This window comes from Zosterops lateralis (assembly GCF_965231275.1).
Source record: "Zosterops lateralis genome assembly, chromosome: W".
NCBI classification, from domain to species: Eukaryota; Metazoa; Chordata; class Aves; order Passeriformes; family Zosteropidae; genus Zosterops; species Zosterops lateralis.
The window spans coordinates 27101418-27120616 of NC_139801.1; the positions used below are offsets into that span (position 1 = coordinate 27101418).

General features: G+C 39.0%; 1 protein-coding gene across 7 annotated transcripts in view; it reads left to right on the plus strand.

Moving 5' to 3' along the window:
* Positions 1 to 19199, plus strand: part of LOC310922054 (uncharacterized protein) — a 65880-nt gene that overhangs the window by 12521 nt on the left and 34160 nt on the right. For all 7 annotated transcript variants that reach the window (XR_014592288.1, XM_083882355.1, XM_083882357.1 and 4 more), the window contains 5 exons: positions 4445 to 4560; positions 13993 to 14157; positions 15134 to 15312; positions 15860 to 15990; positions 18208 to 18322. Coding sequence is in view for 6 of the 7 variants with exons in the window: in XM_083882355.1 (XP_083738481.1) it covers positions 4445 to 4560; positions 13993 to 14157; positions 15134 to 15312; positions 15860 to 15990; positions 18208 to 18322 (706 nt within the window). In the remaining variant the exon portion in view is untranslated. The remainder of the gene's footprint in view (positions 1 to 4444; positions 4561 to 13992; positions 14158 to 15133; positions 15313 to 15859; positions 15991 to 18207; positions 18323 to 19199) is intronic.

A 19199-nucleotide genomic window follows, 5' to 3' on the forward strand; every position in this document is an offset into this window, starting at 1 on the left:
GCATCTAAATTCAACAGATGAGCACATTGTGTCAGACTGGAATAGTCAAAACTATATCAGTTTTAAGATGCATTCTTTCATATGTTATGCTTTGTGAGCTTATCTTGAAAGAGGAAAGTTAAAACTTTCTGGAGAAATTAACTTTGCAAAGTAAAATTATGTTTTTTCTCTGCTATTTTTCCTTTTCTCAGCAGAGTACTTTTAGGTTGCATGATCTTTTTAAAAGAAGGCTATTTATATCTAATATGAAGAGTTAACAATAATTATTTCTGATATTGAACTTTCACGAGTATTGAATGTCATCAAATTTTTGTTTGCTTCTGATGAAACCTTGCTCTAGTGAGGTCAGTGGCAATAAGATTTCATCCTTTTGCTTTTGTAATTTTTAGAAAAAACTGTTTACAACTCATAAGTACAAATGCAGCCTAAAATTTTTGTTGGAATGTATTGTGAGGCACATTTTCTTTCAACACTTATTCATGGGAAGATTGAAAAGTTTTATGTGTATGTATGTATGTGTGTATTGCCATTTTACATGCTTCAGTGGTCATTATTTCAAGAAGAGTTTAAAAAAAAGTATCTCACAATCTCAGAAGCCCTGGCAGTTCACGCTGGAGTGATTGAGAAAGTTCTCATCCCTAAATGATGTTTGTTCTTGTGAAACAGAAGCCCTAAAACAGAAGTGCTGGACCAGGGGATGTGTCTAGTCCTCAAGCATTACTCTTCCCAGCCAGCTGCATTGGGACCAATTGGCTTGACTCTCATAATGCACCAAGCTGAGAACTGTAGCTGGGAAGAGCTTCGTGATCTCTGTTGGATTTAGCTGTGCCAGTTGAGGTAATTACAAGTAGTTGTAATCTCTTTAATCTCTGCTGCTAAATCCAATAAGAATCATGAATTGACTCACACAGAAATTATTTTATTTGTAAGTGTGCATTTTTCATTGATTTAAAATAGTAGAAAAATAACAATTCCTTTAAAATTCTTTCAAGTAAATGTAAAAAGAAAGTATTTAAAAAAGAAATGTGCTTAGTTATTTTCGAAGCTGTTTTGGAGTGATGGGAGGATTAACCATGTAGTTTCAGTATAAAGAGTAAGAAAGTAATTTCTGAGCACATGGATGGCGATAAAAATACTGTGATTAGTACCTGCTTAACACATATTTCTGTTCAGCATTTATCAAAATGGATTTTGGTACAGACTAGGTTGACAAGGGCTCTTAAGCGACTAGGGCTCTTAAGCACTTACTTAGGAAAACTGTACATTTCTGAAGAAGCATAAGGTATCTCTAGTTAAAACAGAGATAATCTACATTTGCTTCCATATTCCTTTGCAAAATGAAGAATAAATAAATAAATGAATGATCATATAATCTAATTTACTAAACACTCATGCATTCAAATAAATATTTCTAAGGATGTGGTATAGATGTGGCATATTTATTTTGCTTGTTTCCCTTATTAGAAAATAAATATATTTGCTTCATTTCCAATCAGCTTTTAAATACCATGAGTTTAAAAACCAAAACAGTTATTCTTAAACTAAACTGTCCTAATTTGTTATGTCATTACTGACATATTTTGTTGAATTTTTGTGGGCTTGTATCCCTTTTTAAAATAAATTAACAGAGGCTGTAACTTGTGAGGTTATTTGGCCTTACATATTGTTTTTCAAAACTGTCTAAAGAACAGGGAAGTAAATTTGCAAGATATTTCAGGCTTTTGGGTTTGGGTTTTTTTTTACCCTCAACAGTTTATTTTCTATAGAATTGTTTAAAGTTTAATCTGATCTTAAAAACTTAAAACCTAGAAAGGGATATCTTTTCAAAAGACAGTATTTGAAAATACAAGCAAATTTTCAGGGTTCTGTCTGTAGAGATAGACCTTTCTTCATTCTTGAATAAAATAAATGAACAGATCTTTGTGGCATGGAGCTGATCAACTAGATGTTGTATGTAACATTAAACATGTTGTTGAGGTACCAAAATATTCTGGAAATAATGCTGCTAACTTTATATATGTATGTTATTCATTTTTTTGAGCTATAATAGTTTATTTAACTGAAATTGTTCAATTGATTCTTTAAGCAATGTTTGAGCAAATGAATAATGAATAATTGCAGTTATTTCAGTAAGATGACCCATATGCTTAAAGTTTAGAATTGTATTTAAGTACATTTCTGAACTTGACTCTTTGTCAGTTTAGTTATATGCATATGCATAACTCAGTTCCCATCTAAAAGGGCTAAACGTCTTTAGCATCTCTTACGTTTATCTGGTTAAGTGTATTGAATTGGCTGTATCTAAGTGCATACTTAAATTAGGCATATGCTTATGTATATTAGTGACCAAGGATCTAAATTACAATGCAGATGTACCACTTTAGGAGCCATTGAATTTATTTGAGCCATGTCTGTTGATCCTGTAGAAACCTCTATGAGTATCCAGTAAATTGCAAGATGCTGGCTCAGCAATAATTTGAAAACTTGAGTGTTTTGTTTTTCAGAAGAACTGATATATAATTGTATGCCTAATTTGCCCACACAGTTGTTGGAACTGTATATTTGGAAGCATGTTAGTCAGCTACATAGTAGGCAGTATGTGAGGCAAGGTACCTGATTCTCATAAGCAGTCTGGCAAATCAAGTGCACCTCTCATTGCATGCCTGACTTCAAAATGAGACCTGATAAGAGTGCTCAGCATTGTAATGATGACTCAGATTTATGCATGTTTTTATAAAAGCCTTGGAAGACACAATTGCACAGTTAATTCTTAATTGTTAATAATTTTCCCTGTTTTCTCCTTTAGATAGCAAAATAAAGTGGTTTGTTACATGTTAAGGAGCAAGGTGCCTCAAAACTTAACATAAATATAATAACTCTAAATAGGTGTGAGAAAAAAAGAGTACTGTTATTTTATCTTTTCTAATCCACTCATGCTATATAAAAATTAATTTTCATTTATATTTGTTTTGTCCTTTGTATCTCCAACTCTAACCAAGTTCTTGCTGCAGATCTGTAGAACAGGTTTGCAACTTTTGTCTTTTTATTTTTTTTAAGTAGTATGATTTCTGTGGGGTTTATTTTCAGAAATATAGTTGAAATTTCACAATATTTTGAAAATAATATCATATTTTGAGTTTTGATAGCAATATTTATAATAATTTTGAAATCCTGAAGTTAAAGGCTTTATAGTTAAAACATATAAAGTTTGAACCAAAGCAGTAAAAGCCACTGGCACAGTATTTGTATATACCTTGACTTTTAAAACAATGTTTAAATAAAAGCATTTACATTATTAAAGTACATGGGGTAATATCTAATGGCTCAGATGTATAGCATATATACTGTTACTCCAGTAATTTTGGATAAATCATAGATAATTAATGTAATTAGAACTTATTTTCTTTTTTTTTTTCAGTTCAGTTTTTAATATTTGTACCAGTTTAAATGCCTTTGCATTTCAAATTTAAAATATACATTTAATTGCACTTGTAATTAACTATTGCATCTTTTGATTTTTGAAGATTTTTTTTTATTATTTATTTAGCTGTCTAATTGTACCTAACTTTGAATGAAACCTGTGTTTAGTTCAGATTAGATATTGCTTAAAATTTTCTCATGACAGGGAAAATATAATATCATTGAAATAGTAGGAAATATAGGAAAATATAGCTTGCTTAACTGATCAGTTATTATTTCCTTCAATTTCAGTAAATTTTAAGCTAATTTATCAAAATTTTAGATAAACTGAGATGACCTAGAATATAAGACAGTACAAATATGAATTTTTCAGCCCTCCCTCCACTCCCAACTTAATTTTAGTATGTCTTGTGTGGAGTCTCAGTAGGGTTCTTTTTATTTTTATTTAATTTTACATCAAAAGTAGGTAACACCAGAAGGTGAAAAAGCTCATGAATTTCAGTTAACACATACTTTGTTTCTTTCTTTTTTTAACTGATTTGGTTATTTGCCATTTCTGGGGATTAAACTTTAAAAAAATGTTCTTCTTTTCTGTATCTGATGTTCTGTGTGCTATTAGTGATGCAGCCAACACGAACGGTTGTCATGTGTAAAACAGCTTTCGATCACCGTGAAAACACCGCCCTGGGAAAGCGTCCATGCTTGATATCGTTTGGTTCATGAACATTAAGTTTCCAGTACAGGTGACCCATAGCTCCAAGTGTTAAATAATTGTGTACATTATTCAGTTTTTAAAATAACAATCCATTAATGACATTGCTAGTCTTTGAAGTTCTCCTTACTTTTGTTTTTTCTAGTAGAGGCAGGATAAAAAAGTTCATATCTGTTTCTTTGTAAGGATCTGGTAAATAGATGCATTCTTATTTATTACATTTTTAAATGCAAGGGTAATTGTAAAATCATAGAAAGAGTTACATCTGTGTAGTATTCCAACTCTGTGTAACGCTTTTCTTTGCTTCTTCAGGTAAAATCCCAGATGAAGCCAAAGCCCTTTCTCTATTGGTACCTGCTCCTGCTGTGACGAGTCTGATGCCCGGTGCAGGGTTGCTTCCTATACCTACACCAACCCCTTTAACTACAGTAAGTAAAATTCAGTCTCTGTTTGATTTCTGGTTTTCCTTTATACTCAGTAGCCTATCTGTGTTCAGAGAACAAGAACTATCTGATCTGTGGATGTTGTCTTCTCATATGCTAAATCAGTGAGGACTTAGCTGTTGTGCCTAGAGGGTAGATCACAAGATGTCCATGCACTACCTTTCCTGGGTGTTCATTTAAGATTCTTGGTTTGCAAAATAGTGGGTAAATACTGGGTCTGGTTGTGTTCATTTTTGTTGTCCCTTCACTATACCCATTAATTTGATCCACTGGCAATGCTATCCACCTCCAAATAAATTATTAAAAGATCATAGTTAAATTGAAAGAGTTCTTCATAATATTAAAATGCTGCAATAGGATGTTTTTGCAATAGGATGCTTTGACCCTGGTAGAAGCTGAGGTGATCTTGACTGGAAAGGAGAGGAAGAAACATCCCACTGTGACTGGCCCAGAGGCCCCGTGCATTTTGGGCATAGACTTCCTCTGAAGCGGGTATTTCAAAGACCCAAAGTGACTCAGGTGGGCATTTGGGATAGCTACTGTGGAGACAGAGGGCATTAAGCAATTGAACACCTTGCTTGGACAATCAGAGAACCCCTCTACAGTAGGCCTTCTGAAGGGGGAAGAGCAACAAGTACCGATTGCCACCTTGACAGTGCATCGCTGGCAGTACCAGACAACTCGAGATGCTGTGATTCCCATCCACAAGATGATCTGTGAGCTGGAGAGCCAAGGATTGGTCAGCAAGGCCCACTCACCCTTCAACAGCCCCATTTGGCCTGTGCTCAAATCTGAAGGAGAATGGAGATTGACTGTGGACTATTGTGCCTTGAATGAAGTGACTCCACTGTTGAGCGCTGCTGTGCTGGGCATTTTGGAGCTCCAGTATGAGCTAGATTCCAAGGCAGTGAAGTGATATGCCACTACTGACATTGCCAATGCATTTTTCTCTGTTCCTCTGGCTGCAGAATGCAGGCCTCAGTTTGCCTTTATGTGGAGGAATGTGCAGTACACCTGGAACCAACTGCCCCAGGGGTGGAACCACAGTCCCACTATCTGCCATGGGCTGATTCAGATTGCACTAGAAAAGGGTGAGGTTCCAGAACATCTTCAGTACATCGACAACATCATTGTGTGTGGGAACACTGCAGCTAAAGTGCTTCAGAAAGGAGAGAAGATCATCCAGATTCTCCTGAAAACTGGTTTTGCCATTAAGAAGAACAAAGTCAAGGCACTTTCTAGAGAGATCCAGTTCCTGGGAGTAAAGTGGCAAGATGGATGGCATCAGATTCCCACCGAGGTCATCAATAAGATCACAGCAATTTCTCCACCAACCAACAAGAAAGAAACACAAGCTTTCCTAGGTGCCATAAGGTTTTGGAGAATGCATATTCCTGAGTACAGCCAGATTGCGGGCCCTTTCTACCTAGTTACCCACAAAAAGAACAATTTCCATGGGGGCCCTGAGCAGCAACAAGCCTTTGCCCAGATCAAGCAGGAAATGGCTCATGCAGTAGCCCTTGGCCTGGTCAGGACAGGACCAGATGTGAAGAATGTGCTCTACTCTGCAGCCGGGAGCCATGGTTTGTCCTGGAGCTTTTGGCAGAAAGTGCCTGGCGAGACTTGGGGTCAACCACTGGGATTCTGGAGCTGAAGTTACAGAGGATCTGAAGCCAACTACATTCCAACAGAGAAGGAAATCTCGGCAACCTATGAAGAAGTCCAAGCTGCCTCAGAGGTAATAGGCACTAAAACACAACTCCTCCTGGTGCCCAGACTACCGGTACTGGGTTGGATGTTCAAAGTTAAGGTTCCCTCTACCCACCATGCCACCAATGCCATATGGAGCAAATGGATTGCTCTCATCACACAGCATGCCCGTATCAGAAAACCAAAGCGCCCTGGGAACTTGGAAATAATTACAAATTGGCCTGAAGGTGAGAACTTTGGTCTCACTGGCAAAGAGGAACAAGAACAAGTGACACGTGCTGAGGAAGCTCCACCGTACAACCAAGTGCAAGCAGAAGAAACATGCTATGCTTTTTTCACTGATGGTTCCTGCCGCATTGTAGGGATGAAACAAAAGTGGAAAGCAGCTGTATGGAACCCTACACGACAGGTTGCAAAAGTTACTGAAGGAGAAGGTGGATTGAGCCAACTTGGTGAACTCAAAGCTGTTCATCTGGCCCTCAGGTGGGGTTTTGGGATAGCTTCTGTAGAGACAGAAGACATTAGACAGTTGAACACCTTGTCTGGTCTTTCAGAGGACCCTTCTGCAGTAAGACTCCTGAGGGTTGGGGCAACACATCAGAAGAATTTTTTGAGAAAGGGGAGAAAATAATCCAAATCTTCCCGAAGTCCAGTTTTGCCATAAAGCACAGTAAGGTCAAGGGACTTGCCCAGGAAATTGAGTTCCTGGGAGTAAAATAGCAAGACAGGCATAGACAGATTCCAACAGAAGTGATCAATAAGATAGCTGCTATGTCTCCATCGACCAGCAAGAAGGAAACACAGTCTTTCCTAGGCATCGTGGGGTTTTGGACTATGCATGTCCCAGAGTACAGCCAGATTTTAAGCCCTCTCAACTTTGTGACATGAAAGAAAAATTATTTCAAGTGGGACCTTGAACAACAGCAAGCCTTTGAACAAATCAAATAGGAGATTCCTCATGCAGTAGCCCTTGGATCAATCAGGACAGGACAGGATGTGAGCTCTGCACCGCAGTCGGGGAGAATGGTCTTTCCTGAAGCCTCTGGCAGAATGTACCTGGAGAGACTCGAGGACGATCTCTCAGGTTCTGGAGTTGGGGATTCAAAGGATCTGAGCCTGGCTACACCCCAACTGAAAAAGAGATTCTTGTAGCCTATGAAGGGGTTTGAGCTGCCTCAGAAGTGATTGGCACCAAAGCACAGCTTCTCCTGGCACCCCAGCTACCAGTGCTAGGCTGGATGTTTAAAAGGAAAGTCCCTGCAACACATCATGCCACTGATACGACGTGGAGTAAGTGGATTTCTCTCATCCCACAGTGAGCTCGTATAGGAAATCTGAATTGCCCTGGGATCTTGGAAGTCATCATGAACTGTCCTACATGTGAGAATTTTGGATTACCATCTGAAGAGGAAGAAGAGCAGGTGACATATGTAGAGGAGGCTCCACCATATAACCAGCTACTGGAGAGTGAGAGGTGAAACTCTCTCTTCACTGATGGATCTTGCTGTATCATAGGGACCAGTAGGAAATGGAAAGCAGCTGTATGGAGCCCTATGCAGTGAGTTGCAGAAGCTACCGAGGTGGATGGAGTCAGATTGCAGAGCTGAAAGCTGTCCAATTGGCTTTGGACATTGATGAGTGAGAGAAGTGTCCAACACTCTACCTCTACACTGACTTGTGGATGGTAGCAAATGCTTTATGGAGGTGGCTGGAAAGATGGAAAAAGGCTAACTGGCAGCACAGAGGGAAACCCCTTTGTCTGCCAAAGTGTGGCAAGACATTGCTATCCAGGTGACTGTGAAAGTGTCATGTGGATGCACATGCACCTAAGAGTCAGGCTAATGAGGAGCACCGCAACAATGAACAGGTGGATCAGGCTGCCAAAATCAAGGTCTCACAGGTAGATCTGGACTGGCAACATAAGGGTGAGTTATTTCTAGCTCGGTGGGTCCTTCATGTCATCAGAGAAGAGATGCAATGTACAGGTGGGCTCGTGACTGAGGGGAGGACTTAACCATGGACACTATCTCCCAGGTTATCCATAACTGTGAAATATGAGCTGTGATGAAGCATGCCAACACAGTAAAGCCCCTGTGGTATTTGGGGCAGTGGTCTAAATATAAGTATGGGGAGGCCTGGTAGATCAATTGCATCACACTGCCACAAACCTGCCAAGGCAAGAGTTACATGCTTACAGTGATAGAAGCAACCACTGGATGGCTGGAGACAACCCCATGTCTCATGCCACTGCCCAGAACACTTTTTTGGGCTTTGAAAAGCAAGTCCTGTGGTGACATGGCACCCCTGAAAGAACTGAGTCAGACAGTGGGACTCATTTCACAAATAGCCTTATGTAACAGTTCTGCCTGCTTTATCTTGGCCAAGGTCAGGATAAAAGACATGGGAAACGTAGAATCGAGTTTGGTCTTGGTTGTTTATTATATCTTATCTGTTTACAGTATTTACAGCTTGCGCTTCAACTTGCCAGCTACAGAAATGAGGCAAAATGGAGTGCTTCTAACTTTCACCAAGGCTATTTAAGAGATAGTTACTCAATACCAAAGTGACACCTATATTATTTATGGTTTTGACCCAATAGTGACCCTTTCAGGTTCACAATGCAGAAATTTTTCACCCAATTAGAGAAAACCACCCAGATCCATGAAGAAGATGGAAGAAGAAGGTGAAGAAGAAGAACTTGGACAACACCCTGAATCTTCCATCTTGGCCCACACACATTACTATATACCAAAACCCCAAACCTAAGTTTTCACCCTGTGAGATCACACAACACCGCTCTAACTACACACTCACAACCCCTGTACTATCACACAACTTCAGAAGCCTGTTCCAAGGCCTCAAGTCAAATGTGGTGCCTGCCCAAGGGTCAGCACCCCTCAGCTCAGAAAGCCTGAAATTTTCAGCTTCCAGGGTTCCAAGAGCCTTATAAACATCTGGGCTAGAGAACACAATATTGAGTGGGTGTATTATATACCCTGTCATGCACCAGCCACTGGGAACGTCAAATGATATAATGGACTGTTAAAAACAACATTAAAGACAGTGGGTTGTTGGACCTTCAAGCATTGGGATCTGCACTTAGCAAAGGCTACCTGGTTAGTCAACACCAGATGTTCAACTAACTGAGCTGGCCCTGCCCAATCAGGATCCCTGCATACAGCAGATGGAGATAGTCCCCGTGGTGCATATGAGAGGTATGCGAGGAAAGACAGTTTGGATTAATCCTGCCTTGAGGAAAGGCAAACCCATCCATGGGATTGTTTTTGCTCAAGGACCTGGTTACACTTGGTGGGCAATGCAGAGGGACAGGGAAACACGTTGCATACCTCAGAGGGATTTGACTTTGGATGAGAACAGCCTGTAATGTTGAATTCCTTACGTAACACTGGTTGCTGAATGCCATTGCCACTGCATGTCATAACTACCATGGACAAAGAGAATGGACTGCTCCAGTTATATCAGTCATGGACCAAATGAATCCAATCCATATCCTGCGGGATAGTCAGTGGCTACTGAAATAATAATTGTATTTGTAAATATTTATATGTATATATGTGTACAGGTGGAAGGTATTAATTTGAGCAGGAGATGATATGGAATAAGGGCTGGATAATGTCCTGGGTAACCCAAAATGTTATCACATTTCACATCTATCTGTGCCCAAACTTGTTACTGTCTCTTTTAGACCTGGCAACTGAAAAAATGGAATGGTAGGGCAGGGGCTGGGGGGTGCCCCAGGATTTTTAAAAGTCAGAGCATTCAGGTAGAGCTCTCTCTTGTCTCTTGCCTCTCTTGCCTCTTCACTTTTGCCATAGAGCTGAGGCAGCCTGGGTGGAGGCTCCCCTTTGGATTTCTTTTGGTCTTTTTTCTTTGAGGGGAGTGCTTCAGGTGGTTTTTTTTCGAGAGGCTGTGTTTTGTGGTCCTGGACTACCTCAAGGTAAATTCTACGAGTGCCTGACTACAGCTGCAGCATCACACCAAGAAGAACATAACAGCTCTGCTCCATATGGTTGCCCCAGCCCATCAGAAGCACCCAGTCGAAATGGAAAGGCACAGAGTCTGAGTTACCCCAGCCGACTGCTTGCCATCTTCTGCCAAGAAGGCGGCAAAGTCCCTCCACAAGTTCTAGACATTGACTGAACTCCAGCCACTGGAGTGTGACAGCTGCATTTTGCCAATGGAGCTGCCACCACTGGAGACATAGAGGGGATGGGCTACTGCCATCTTTGTCTCTCTACATGCTGTCATCTGCAGAGGGCATCATCTTGGGAGGGGAGTGGGGGTGGTGTTACTCCTCCGTTTTGAGTTTCTCTTTGTTCCTGGGAAGTCTGTGAGATTCCAGCAGGTTTGTAACTAGTGACTATTACTGTTATTTTCTGCCTGTTGCTATTTTTGGTTTTTTTAGTAAACTGTTATTTTTTCACTTGTATCTACTCATATTCTTCTTATTGATGGAAAGGAATTGGCTAAAACTCTAAGAGGATGGAACTCATTTTGAAGTGTCCACCTCTTAAATCATCTTAAACCAAGACATTGTACTTAAATGATTCCTCATCTGTCTCCATGACCAGAAACATTATTTCCACTCTCATATTCTTAAATGATACTGATCATCATCCTAAAAGAAATTCCTTCCTTCCTTCCTTCCTTCCTTCCTTCCTTCCTTCCTTCCTTCCTTCCTTCCTTCCTTTTTCAAAAACCTGCACAGAGGTCATGTCCTAGGGTGACTTTATGATGCTTGCATCCTCAATCATCTGTTCTGTTTATGCTGGATATTAAGTTCTGCACCTTTAAGACTGGTTCTGAGAGCGAAGGGAGGAAAGAAAAAGCGTGCAGTTTGTTTGTTTGTTTTCAGAAACTGCACTTGTTCCTCTGCATTCCTGCTCCCAAACTGTGTTGTCTGCAGCACAGACAGTGGGAGAGAACTCTCCTTAGCTTTTTAGTTAGTTTTTTTTAGGTAGCTGAGGCAGAGAAGTTCCCTGGACTGTGGCTTTTCTTTTTCTTGAAACTAATCAGCCCTGCTCTGGACTGAAAACCCAGAAAAACACTGGGAGCTCACACCTGTAGCCCACCAGGGCCCAGGACATGGCATTTTCCAGCACCGGAGGGACTGGTAAGAGACTGAGCGAGCCGAGATACACCCCACAAAAAGAACTTTCTGAATTTGCCATCTCTTCAGAACAGCGAGAGGTTTAATTGTTAATATTAGTAATTTTTTAATGCTTGTGAGTACTTTGCTTGTTAAATAAACATTTTTTCCCACTTTTCTCCAAGGAAATCTTTTCCCGAACCAGCTGGGAGAGGGGCCACTTGAATCTGCTTTCTAGAGGAACCCCTTTAGAAGTTTCCTCCTAAATTTGCCCTAAACCAAGACAGGTCACTATCTATTTTAAAGGTTGTGGTCCAAGAGCTGTTTTAAAGTGTGCAACTTATATAATGAAACAGTGTATCCAAAGTCGCCAGTTAGAGGTTTAGGCTACTTCTGTTTATGGTTCATAACTGTCATTGTATGAGAGACATTGGATGACTTTGAAAATAATTTTTAGTTCACAAGAATGTTGGCGCTTTTTTTGTCTTAAAATATGTGAAGTAATAGTTTAGGTATTTCATTAAGAAACTCTGCTTACTCAAGTTTCCACTGCATAATTGTTGGTAATGAACCCTAAATAATCATGGAATCATTTATGTTAGAAAAGACCTCTAAGATCATCAAGTTCAACCGTAATCCTAACACTGCCAAGTCCACCACTAAACCATGTTCCCAAGTGCCACGTTTACACATCTTTTAAATAGCTCCACAGATGGTGACTCAACCGCTTCCCTGGGCAGCCTGTTCCATTGCTTGACAACCATTTGATGAATAAATGTTTTGTAATATCCAATCTAAACCTCCCCTGGTACAACTTGAGGCCATTTCCTCTCATCCTATCACTTGTTACTTGAGAGAAGTGACTGACACCCACTTCGGTACAACTTCCCTTCAGGTAGCTGTAGAGTGATAAGGGCTCCTCTGAGCCTCCTTTTCTCCAGGCTAAATAAACCCAGTTCCCTCAGCCACTCCTCATAAAAGACTTGTGCTCCAGCCCCTTCACCAGCTCTGTTGCTCTTCTTTGGATGTAGTCCAGCATCTCGGTGTCTTGTCCTGAGGGGCCCAAACCTGAACACAGTATTAGAGATGTATCCTCACCAGTGCCAAGTACAGGGGAAGAATCACTTCCTAGTCCTGCTGGCCACACTATTGCTGATACAAACCAGGATGACATTGGCCACCTGGGCATGGACTGGCTCATGTTCAGCCAGCTGTTGACCAACATCGCCAGGTCCTTTTTTGCCAGGCAGCTTTCCAGCCACCCTTCCCCTAAGCAGTACTGTTTCATGGGGTTGTTGTGACCCTAGTGCAGTACTCAGCACTTCACCTTGATGAATCTCATACAGTTGGCCTTGGCCCATCAATTTGGCCTATCCATATCCCTCTGTAGTACATTCCTACCCTCCAGCAGATCAACACTCTCACCCATCTTGGTGTTGTCAAATTTGCTAAGGATGCACTTGATCCCCTCATTCAGAGCATTGATGAAGATTGATATATTAAACAGGACTGGTGTAATAGTGGTGTTTAGTGACATTTGTTTCTAAACTAACCATCTAAGGTAAATTCACTTTGGTTTTTTATACATATTTAATAAATTATCTGTGAATTTTAGAATATCAAAGAGGAAGTCAAGCTGTATAACTTTGATGGGTTGACCTTGGTTGGGTGCCAGGTGCCCACCAAGCTGCTCTACCACTCCCCAGCTGGATAGGGGCGAGAAAATAAGAACTTGTAGGTTGAGATAAGGCAGTTTACTAAAGCAAAAGTGAAAGTTTGCATGTGAACAAGCAAAGAGAAAAAAGGTTTATTCTCTACTTCCCATCAGTGAGCAATGTTCAGCTGCTTCCCAGAAAGCAGGGTTCCAGCACGTGTAGTGGTTGCTCTGGAAGGCAAACATTGTTAATAACAAATGCACCTCCTTCCTCCTCCTTTTCTTAGCTTTATATCTGAGCTGACATCATATGGTATGGAATATCCCTTTGGCTAATTTGGGTCAGCTGGCCTGGTTGTGTCCCTTCCCAGGATCTTGCCCACTCTCAGCCCCTTGATGAGGGGAAAGTTGAGAGACAGCGTTAATGCTGTGCCTGTGCTGCTCAACAGTAGCCAAAACACTGGTGTGTTATCAACACCTTTCTAGCTATCAATGCAAAGCACAACATTCTGAGGGCTGCTATGGGAACATGAACTCCAGCTCAGCCACACCCAGTACAATAACCCTGTTTAATAATAAAAGGATGATTTCAAATAAAGGGAGTAGTTTTGTTTCATTAAAAAAAATATTGGTGGCTTGTTGAGAATTTCTAACACTTGTTAGAAACTTTGTTTGCTGGAAAGGAAGTTGTTTTTTGGATGGAGAAAAAATTCAAATCAGGAACTCAGCAGACCAATTTAGTAATCATTTTAAAGCGACTTTTTTTTATAACATTCCCCAGGAGAAAGTTCCATTCCCAATTCTGGGACCTTACAGTTTAAAGTCTTACCCGTATTAATTAAGTTTGTTTTTACAGAAATGCACAAAGAAGGCAAGTATTAAAAGGTTAAGTGTCTCTTCTCGTGCTTGGTTGCAAAGCATATCCTTTTTTTATATTTTCCAGCTTAGTGTTTCACTTGGCACTTTGGGGGCTATACCAGCAGCAGCACTGGACCCTAGCATTACAACACTGGGAGAAATACCACAGCCACCAATTATGGGGAATGTGGACCCATCCAAGATTGATGAAATTAGAAGAACAGTCTACGTTGGAAACTTGAATTCACAGGTAGCTTTTTTTGGTTTTGTTGACTATAATAATGGAAGATACAGAATTGGTAATTTGTGAATTACAGTCTTACATTTTAAGAGTTTTCATTAGTTAATGCCAATAGAAGTTTACTAGAGATATTTCAAATTCTTGAATGCTCTTTTGCCAATCAGATTAGAACAGACAGTTGGAATTTATTCTAGCAGGAAACCAGAGAAATCACACTCTAGCTGAGTTCAAGAAACATTTATGATTGTGGGTGTTGATCAAATGTCCAGCTGGGTTATATTAGCTGAACAATGCCTCAGAATTTGTGAGAGCATGGTAACTGTCCTCCACAACACTCTGCAGTTGCTCAAGTACAGTAAGAAGAAATTATTTGCCCTAGTAGAAGTTGCAAAATTAGAATAAATATATTTGAGTTGCTCTGACAGTACAGTTGGGTCTGTCAGAAATTTCTTTTTCAGCAATTGATTGAACTGATTGAAAAACAATTTGATTTTGATTGATAGAAATATAAGTATTTGATTTTTGTGGTTTTTGACTGCTAAAGTAGCTACTAGAGTATAAAACTATTATTAATCGCCATAAAATAAAACAAGCTTGAAACTAGTAGAAAAACAGATGAAAGTGAAGTCTTGTAATACTGCTTGGATTTTTTTTTAGTTGATCAGAATTCACAATCAGTATCTTGGACATAGGTGTACCATCAGTTATTTCAAATAAGTTGTCTGAAAACTGCAAAATCCTGTATAAGTGCTTTTTTAACCTAGGTGTAGGACTTCAGGGCTCATGGTTACACTATTTTAAATTGTAATATATTTTTTAGATTAATGGAAGAAAAAAAACCCTTTCTCAATACCAAATTCATGTCACCTGTGTAATGATGATGATATGTCTTTCCAAAATCTCTAGCTGTTAGATTATCTGATATGTTGAATAAGTAATTTTCATTATATGTTTTACTTCAGCTGAGCACTTTGACTCTTTCTAGACTACAACAGCAGATCAGCTGCTTGAATTTTTTAAGCAAGTTGGAGAAGTCAAATTTGTGCGAATGGCAGGTGATGAGACGCAACCAACACGATTTGCTTTTGTGGAATTTGCAGACCAAAATTCTGTACCTCGAGCTCTTGCCTTTAATGGAGTTATGTTTGGAGACAGGCCACTGAAGTAAGAAATTAATTATCCATATGAATATTGAATGAGAGATGTCTTAGTATCCTTATACATTGATGACTCTGATGTGCAGGAAACTGCTGTGATTAATATTTTTTCAATGTGAAGACCTATTGTTAGTAAATGGAATGCTTTTATGAACTCAAATTTCAAGGTTGGACATAACTTTTTTCCAAGAAGAATATGGTTGGCATTGAATAAGATATTTCTACAACCAATCTTGAATTGGTGAAAGCCATAACAGTGAGAGAATCTGCAAAGTAGGTATTAATGTAGAAATTTGATCTGAAATAGATTTATAGACTACTAGAAAAAAAATTAACACAGAAATGTTGTGCCACAATTATTTAAAAGTCATAAGATTTGAAAGCAATAGAAACCTGACATTTCCATACTTAAAAAATATGAGTATCAGAGGAAAAATTTGTAGTTTTGCTGAACTTTTTAGTCATACATGGAAGTTGAGGTAGTTTCATTTTTTTTTTCATTTTTCCTTTTCAAGAGCGTGGAAGTTAAAGTTTTTATTTTTGTCTTAATTTAGAATAAATCACTCCAATAATGCAATAGTGAAGCCTCCTGAAATGACACCACAAGCTGCTGCCAAGGAACTAGAAGAAGTGATGAAGAGAGTAAGGGAAGCCCAATCTTTCATATCTGCTGCTATTGAGCCAGGTAGGTATATTATGTTGTCTCAGTTTAGAAAGACAGGTGTCTGCCAGGGAAAGCTGGAGCTTCCCTTGGAATGGAGAATGTAAACCCCCTCCCTCCAAACTATTACAATTTTGAAATTAAGGGGGCTTTCAGGCAAAGATATGGGAATAGGAATATTAAAAATACAAATATAGTAGTACAAAAAACAAGCTAACAAACAAACAAAAAATCCTAGAAACACTGACAGAGTCAGAACACAACCTGACACCCTGTTGGTCAGGGTGTTGGGAGCAGTCCAAAATAAGTCCTGGTGTGACAGATGTGGTTCTGTTGGAGTAGAGATGATCCTGCAGAAAGGATCCAGTGGTAGCAAGATGGGTCCGGTCTTCCTCTGGGAATCCAGTGGAAAACAGGTTGCTCTGCTGTTCTGAATCTCAGCTTTTATCCAGGTAGAAATGCTTGGCTCCTCCCACTGGGTGGAGCATCTCACAATGGAATGATGTAATTTTATCAGTCATGGGGTGAGCCTTAATGGCCTATTAACAGAAGATATCCCCCTGGAGGGAGGATGGGTCCTGGAAGAGATAAGGAACATTTGTCTACCTGGTTTTAACAACTGGCCCATAAACAGAAGGCACCCATCCCCTCCTCCCTGGAGTTATGGGGAATGGGTTATACAAGAGATAAAGAAAAAAAAAAACAAACCTCCCCAGCCGGTTTCAATAGATGGCAAATAGAATACACATTTTTGGTTACATATTGCAATCCAGGACATATGTTCATTACCTAACAGACGTGTTCTGTGTGTACCTTGTCTCATGCTTTTAAGAGCACTTTCAAACACAGGAAAAGGGTACTCAAAGGTGAGCAACATATATGTGGGAAAGCAAAAGAAAATAATCAAAAGTATTTTCATGGAACAAAGCAGTGGAATGAAGCTGGTTTTGTTTCATGATGTCTTATTTTCAGATACATGCTCACTGAATGTTTTCAAAAATGCAAAGTCAATACTAAATTAATATTTAATGTTGGTGCCTTTAAAGTTCAAAGTACTTACAAACTTAAAAAATGCTTTATATTTTGTTTTCTCTTCTAGCACCCATTAATACCATAGTTTCATGATCAGAGTGAGCTAGTGTGCTACTGAAAGCAGCAATATTATGCTTTTCTTTGGCAGGTTAATTTTATCACTGTGCTGTGCTCTTTTTCATACTGCCTCAAGACTCTATGCATCCTCATAGCAAATGGAATCAGAGAATGAATCTAGGATAAAACTTAACATATTGTAACAGACTTTTTTTCATTCAGATTGGTTCCCTGATTCCTGTTAACACTAAAATGCCAGGTCAAGGAGGAAGGTGTCAGTGGCTTGAGTTGTTAGGCAGACACTTCAGTGCTGATTTATGCTGACTTAAAGTGATCGAAATACCACAATGTAAAAAATTCTCAACTTGTTAAACTTGCAGTTGAAATCCTCCTTTTTCTTTTCATCGGCATGATTTTGTCTTTCTTCTTACTAAAATACCCAGACATTTGCTTATGTAGGTTAGATAGTGGAGGGTCTTGAGGTTTTTTTTCGGAGGGGAAGGAATGGAGTATTTACTGTCTTTTTTGAGAGTTGTGAGAAAAATAGTTCTAACATTTCCTCAGTGTTAAGCAACAGAATGATAATCTTTTAGAGTCTGAACCAAAGTCTGCAGAGGTCACTGGTAAGTTTTCTGTTGACTTGCTGGCCTTCGGATCAAGCTTTTTACTCCCTTCTCTCCATCCCTTCCTCCACCAAAACAGCATATGAGGAATAGAACTTCACTATTTGTACAGTGTTTGGAATATTTTAAAGTATAAAACCTACTAATTGTTATTTGCATTTTATGCTTGTTTTCAAAACTCTGCCCACTAAATTTATTATTCTGAAGTTATTTCAAAAAGTAATTAAATTAAATATACCAGAGGAGAACCTGTTGCAATCTTGTGCATTGTGGCAGCAACATAAATCCCATTCCTAACAGCTAGCTGTTTATAATTATCTGGTTCATGTCTACTGCTGCAGGGTGACTGCACTCTATGAGTATATGCAATGACTTTATTGGATGTTTCTCAAGGATATTAGCAAAGAAGAAAGATGTGCAAAGCATGGGCCCCTTGCACTATATGTGTGGTACATTACACTTCTGCCAAATTGTTAACTGGGATCTTTCAGTGTTCTGAGCTTACATTGCAGTGTTTTCTTCCTCTCAGAGTCTGGAAAGAGCAGTGAAAGAAAAGGTGGTCGATCTCGTTCCCATTCTCGTTCAGAATCTAGGTCTAGCTCAAAATCCCAATCTAGAAGGAAAAGATCTCACTCAAAACACAGGTAGGTATATTTATTATTTTGGACTAAGAATTCATACTGGGTTTTTTTTGAGTGGTGGTGGTTACTGAAATTTCTTACTGAGTTGTGAGACAAGTTTCCCTGTAGGGAAAATTAGTAACTTAAACTGACCTAGATAGAGTAACTAGGAACTTTGTCTCTGAACAAATACTCTTTACCTCTAAATGCTGCATGTTTTCATTATTACTTTCAGGTAAAACACACTAGAAGGTACTTTTTGTGCCATGTAGCATAACCATTTTTGTGTTTTCATGATACATTTTGTGCCATGTAGCATTTAATTTTGTAACCCTTGTATTTTAAAAAGAAATAGCTATCTCTGTTTTGTAGATGGAACATTTAGTTTACTGTTAATACCCTAAAAATACAAGCTGGCTGATTTTTCTAGTAGAAAGTTGCTGCTGTCCTGAACTTCTAAACATCTAGTTAACAAATACTGTATTTTTATTAACTGTACTGTAAATGTAAAGCTGTTATTTTTAAAAGCCAGAAGAAAAAAAGTTTTAAGGGTAATTTTTCATTCTTCAGATTTTTTTTGCTTTGCTAATTTCTTAAGTTGTAAAACAGGCTTTGAAATATGGGAGAAATAAAATTACTAGATCATCCATAAAGTTTTACCCATTACGATTTTTTTTCCCCAAGAATGAGACAGTCTATCTATGTAAGACTTATAAACACTTCCTGAAATGCTACAATGTCAGGAATGTCTTTTGATCATTTAGATAATCAATCTAAAGATATTTTACTCCATTAAGTATAAAAAACCCCCAACAAATCCTCAGTGTATTTGATAGCTTGCACTTTAAAAAGGTGAGTGTTTTCAGTGTTGCAGCAACAGCACTATCCCATTCTTTCATCC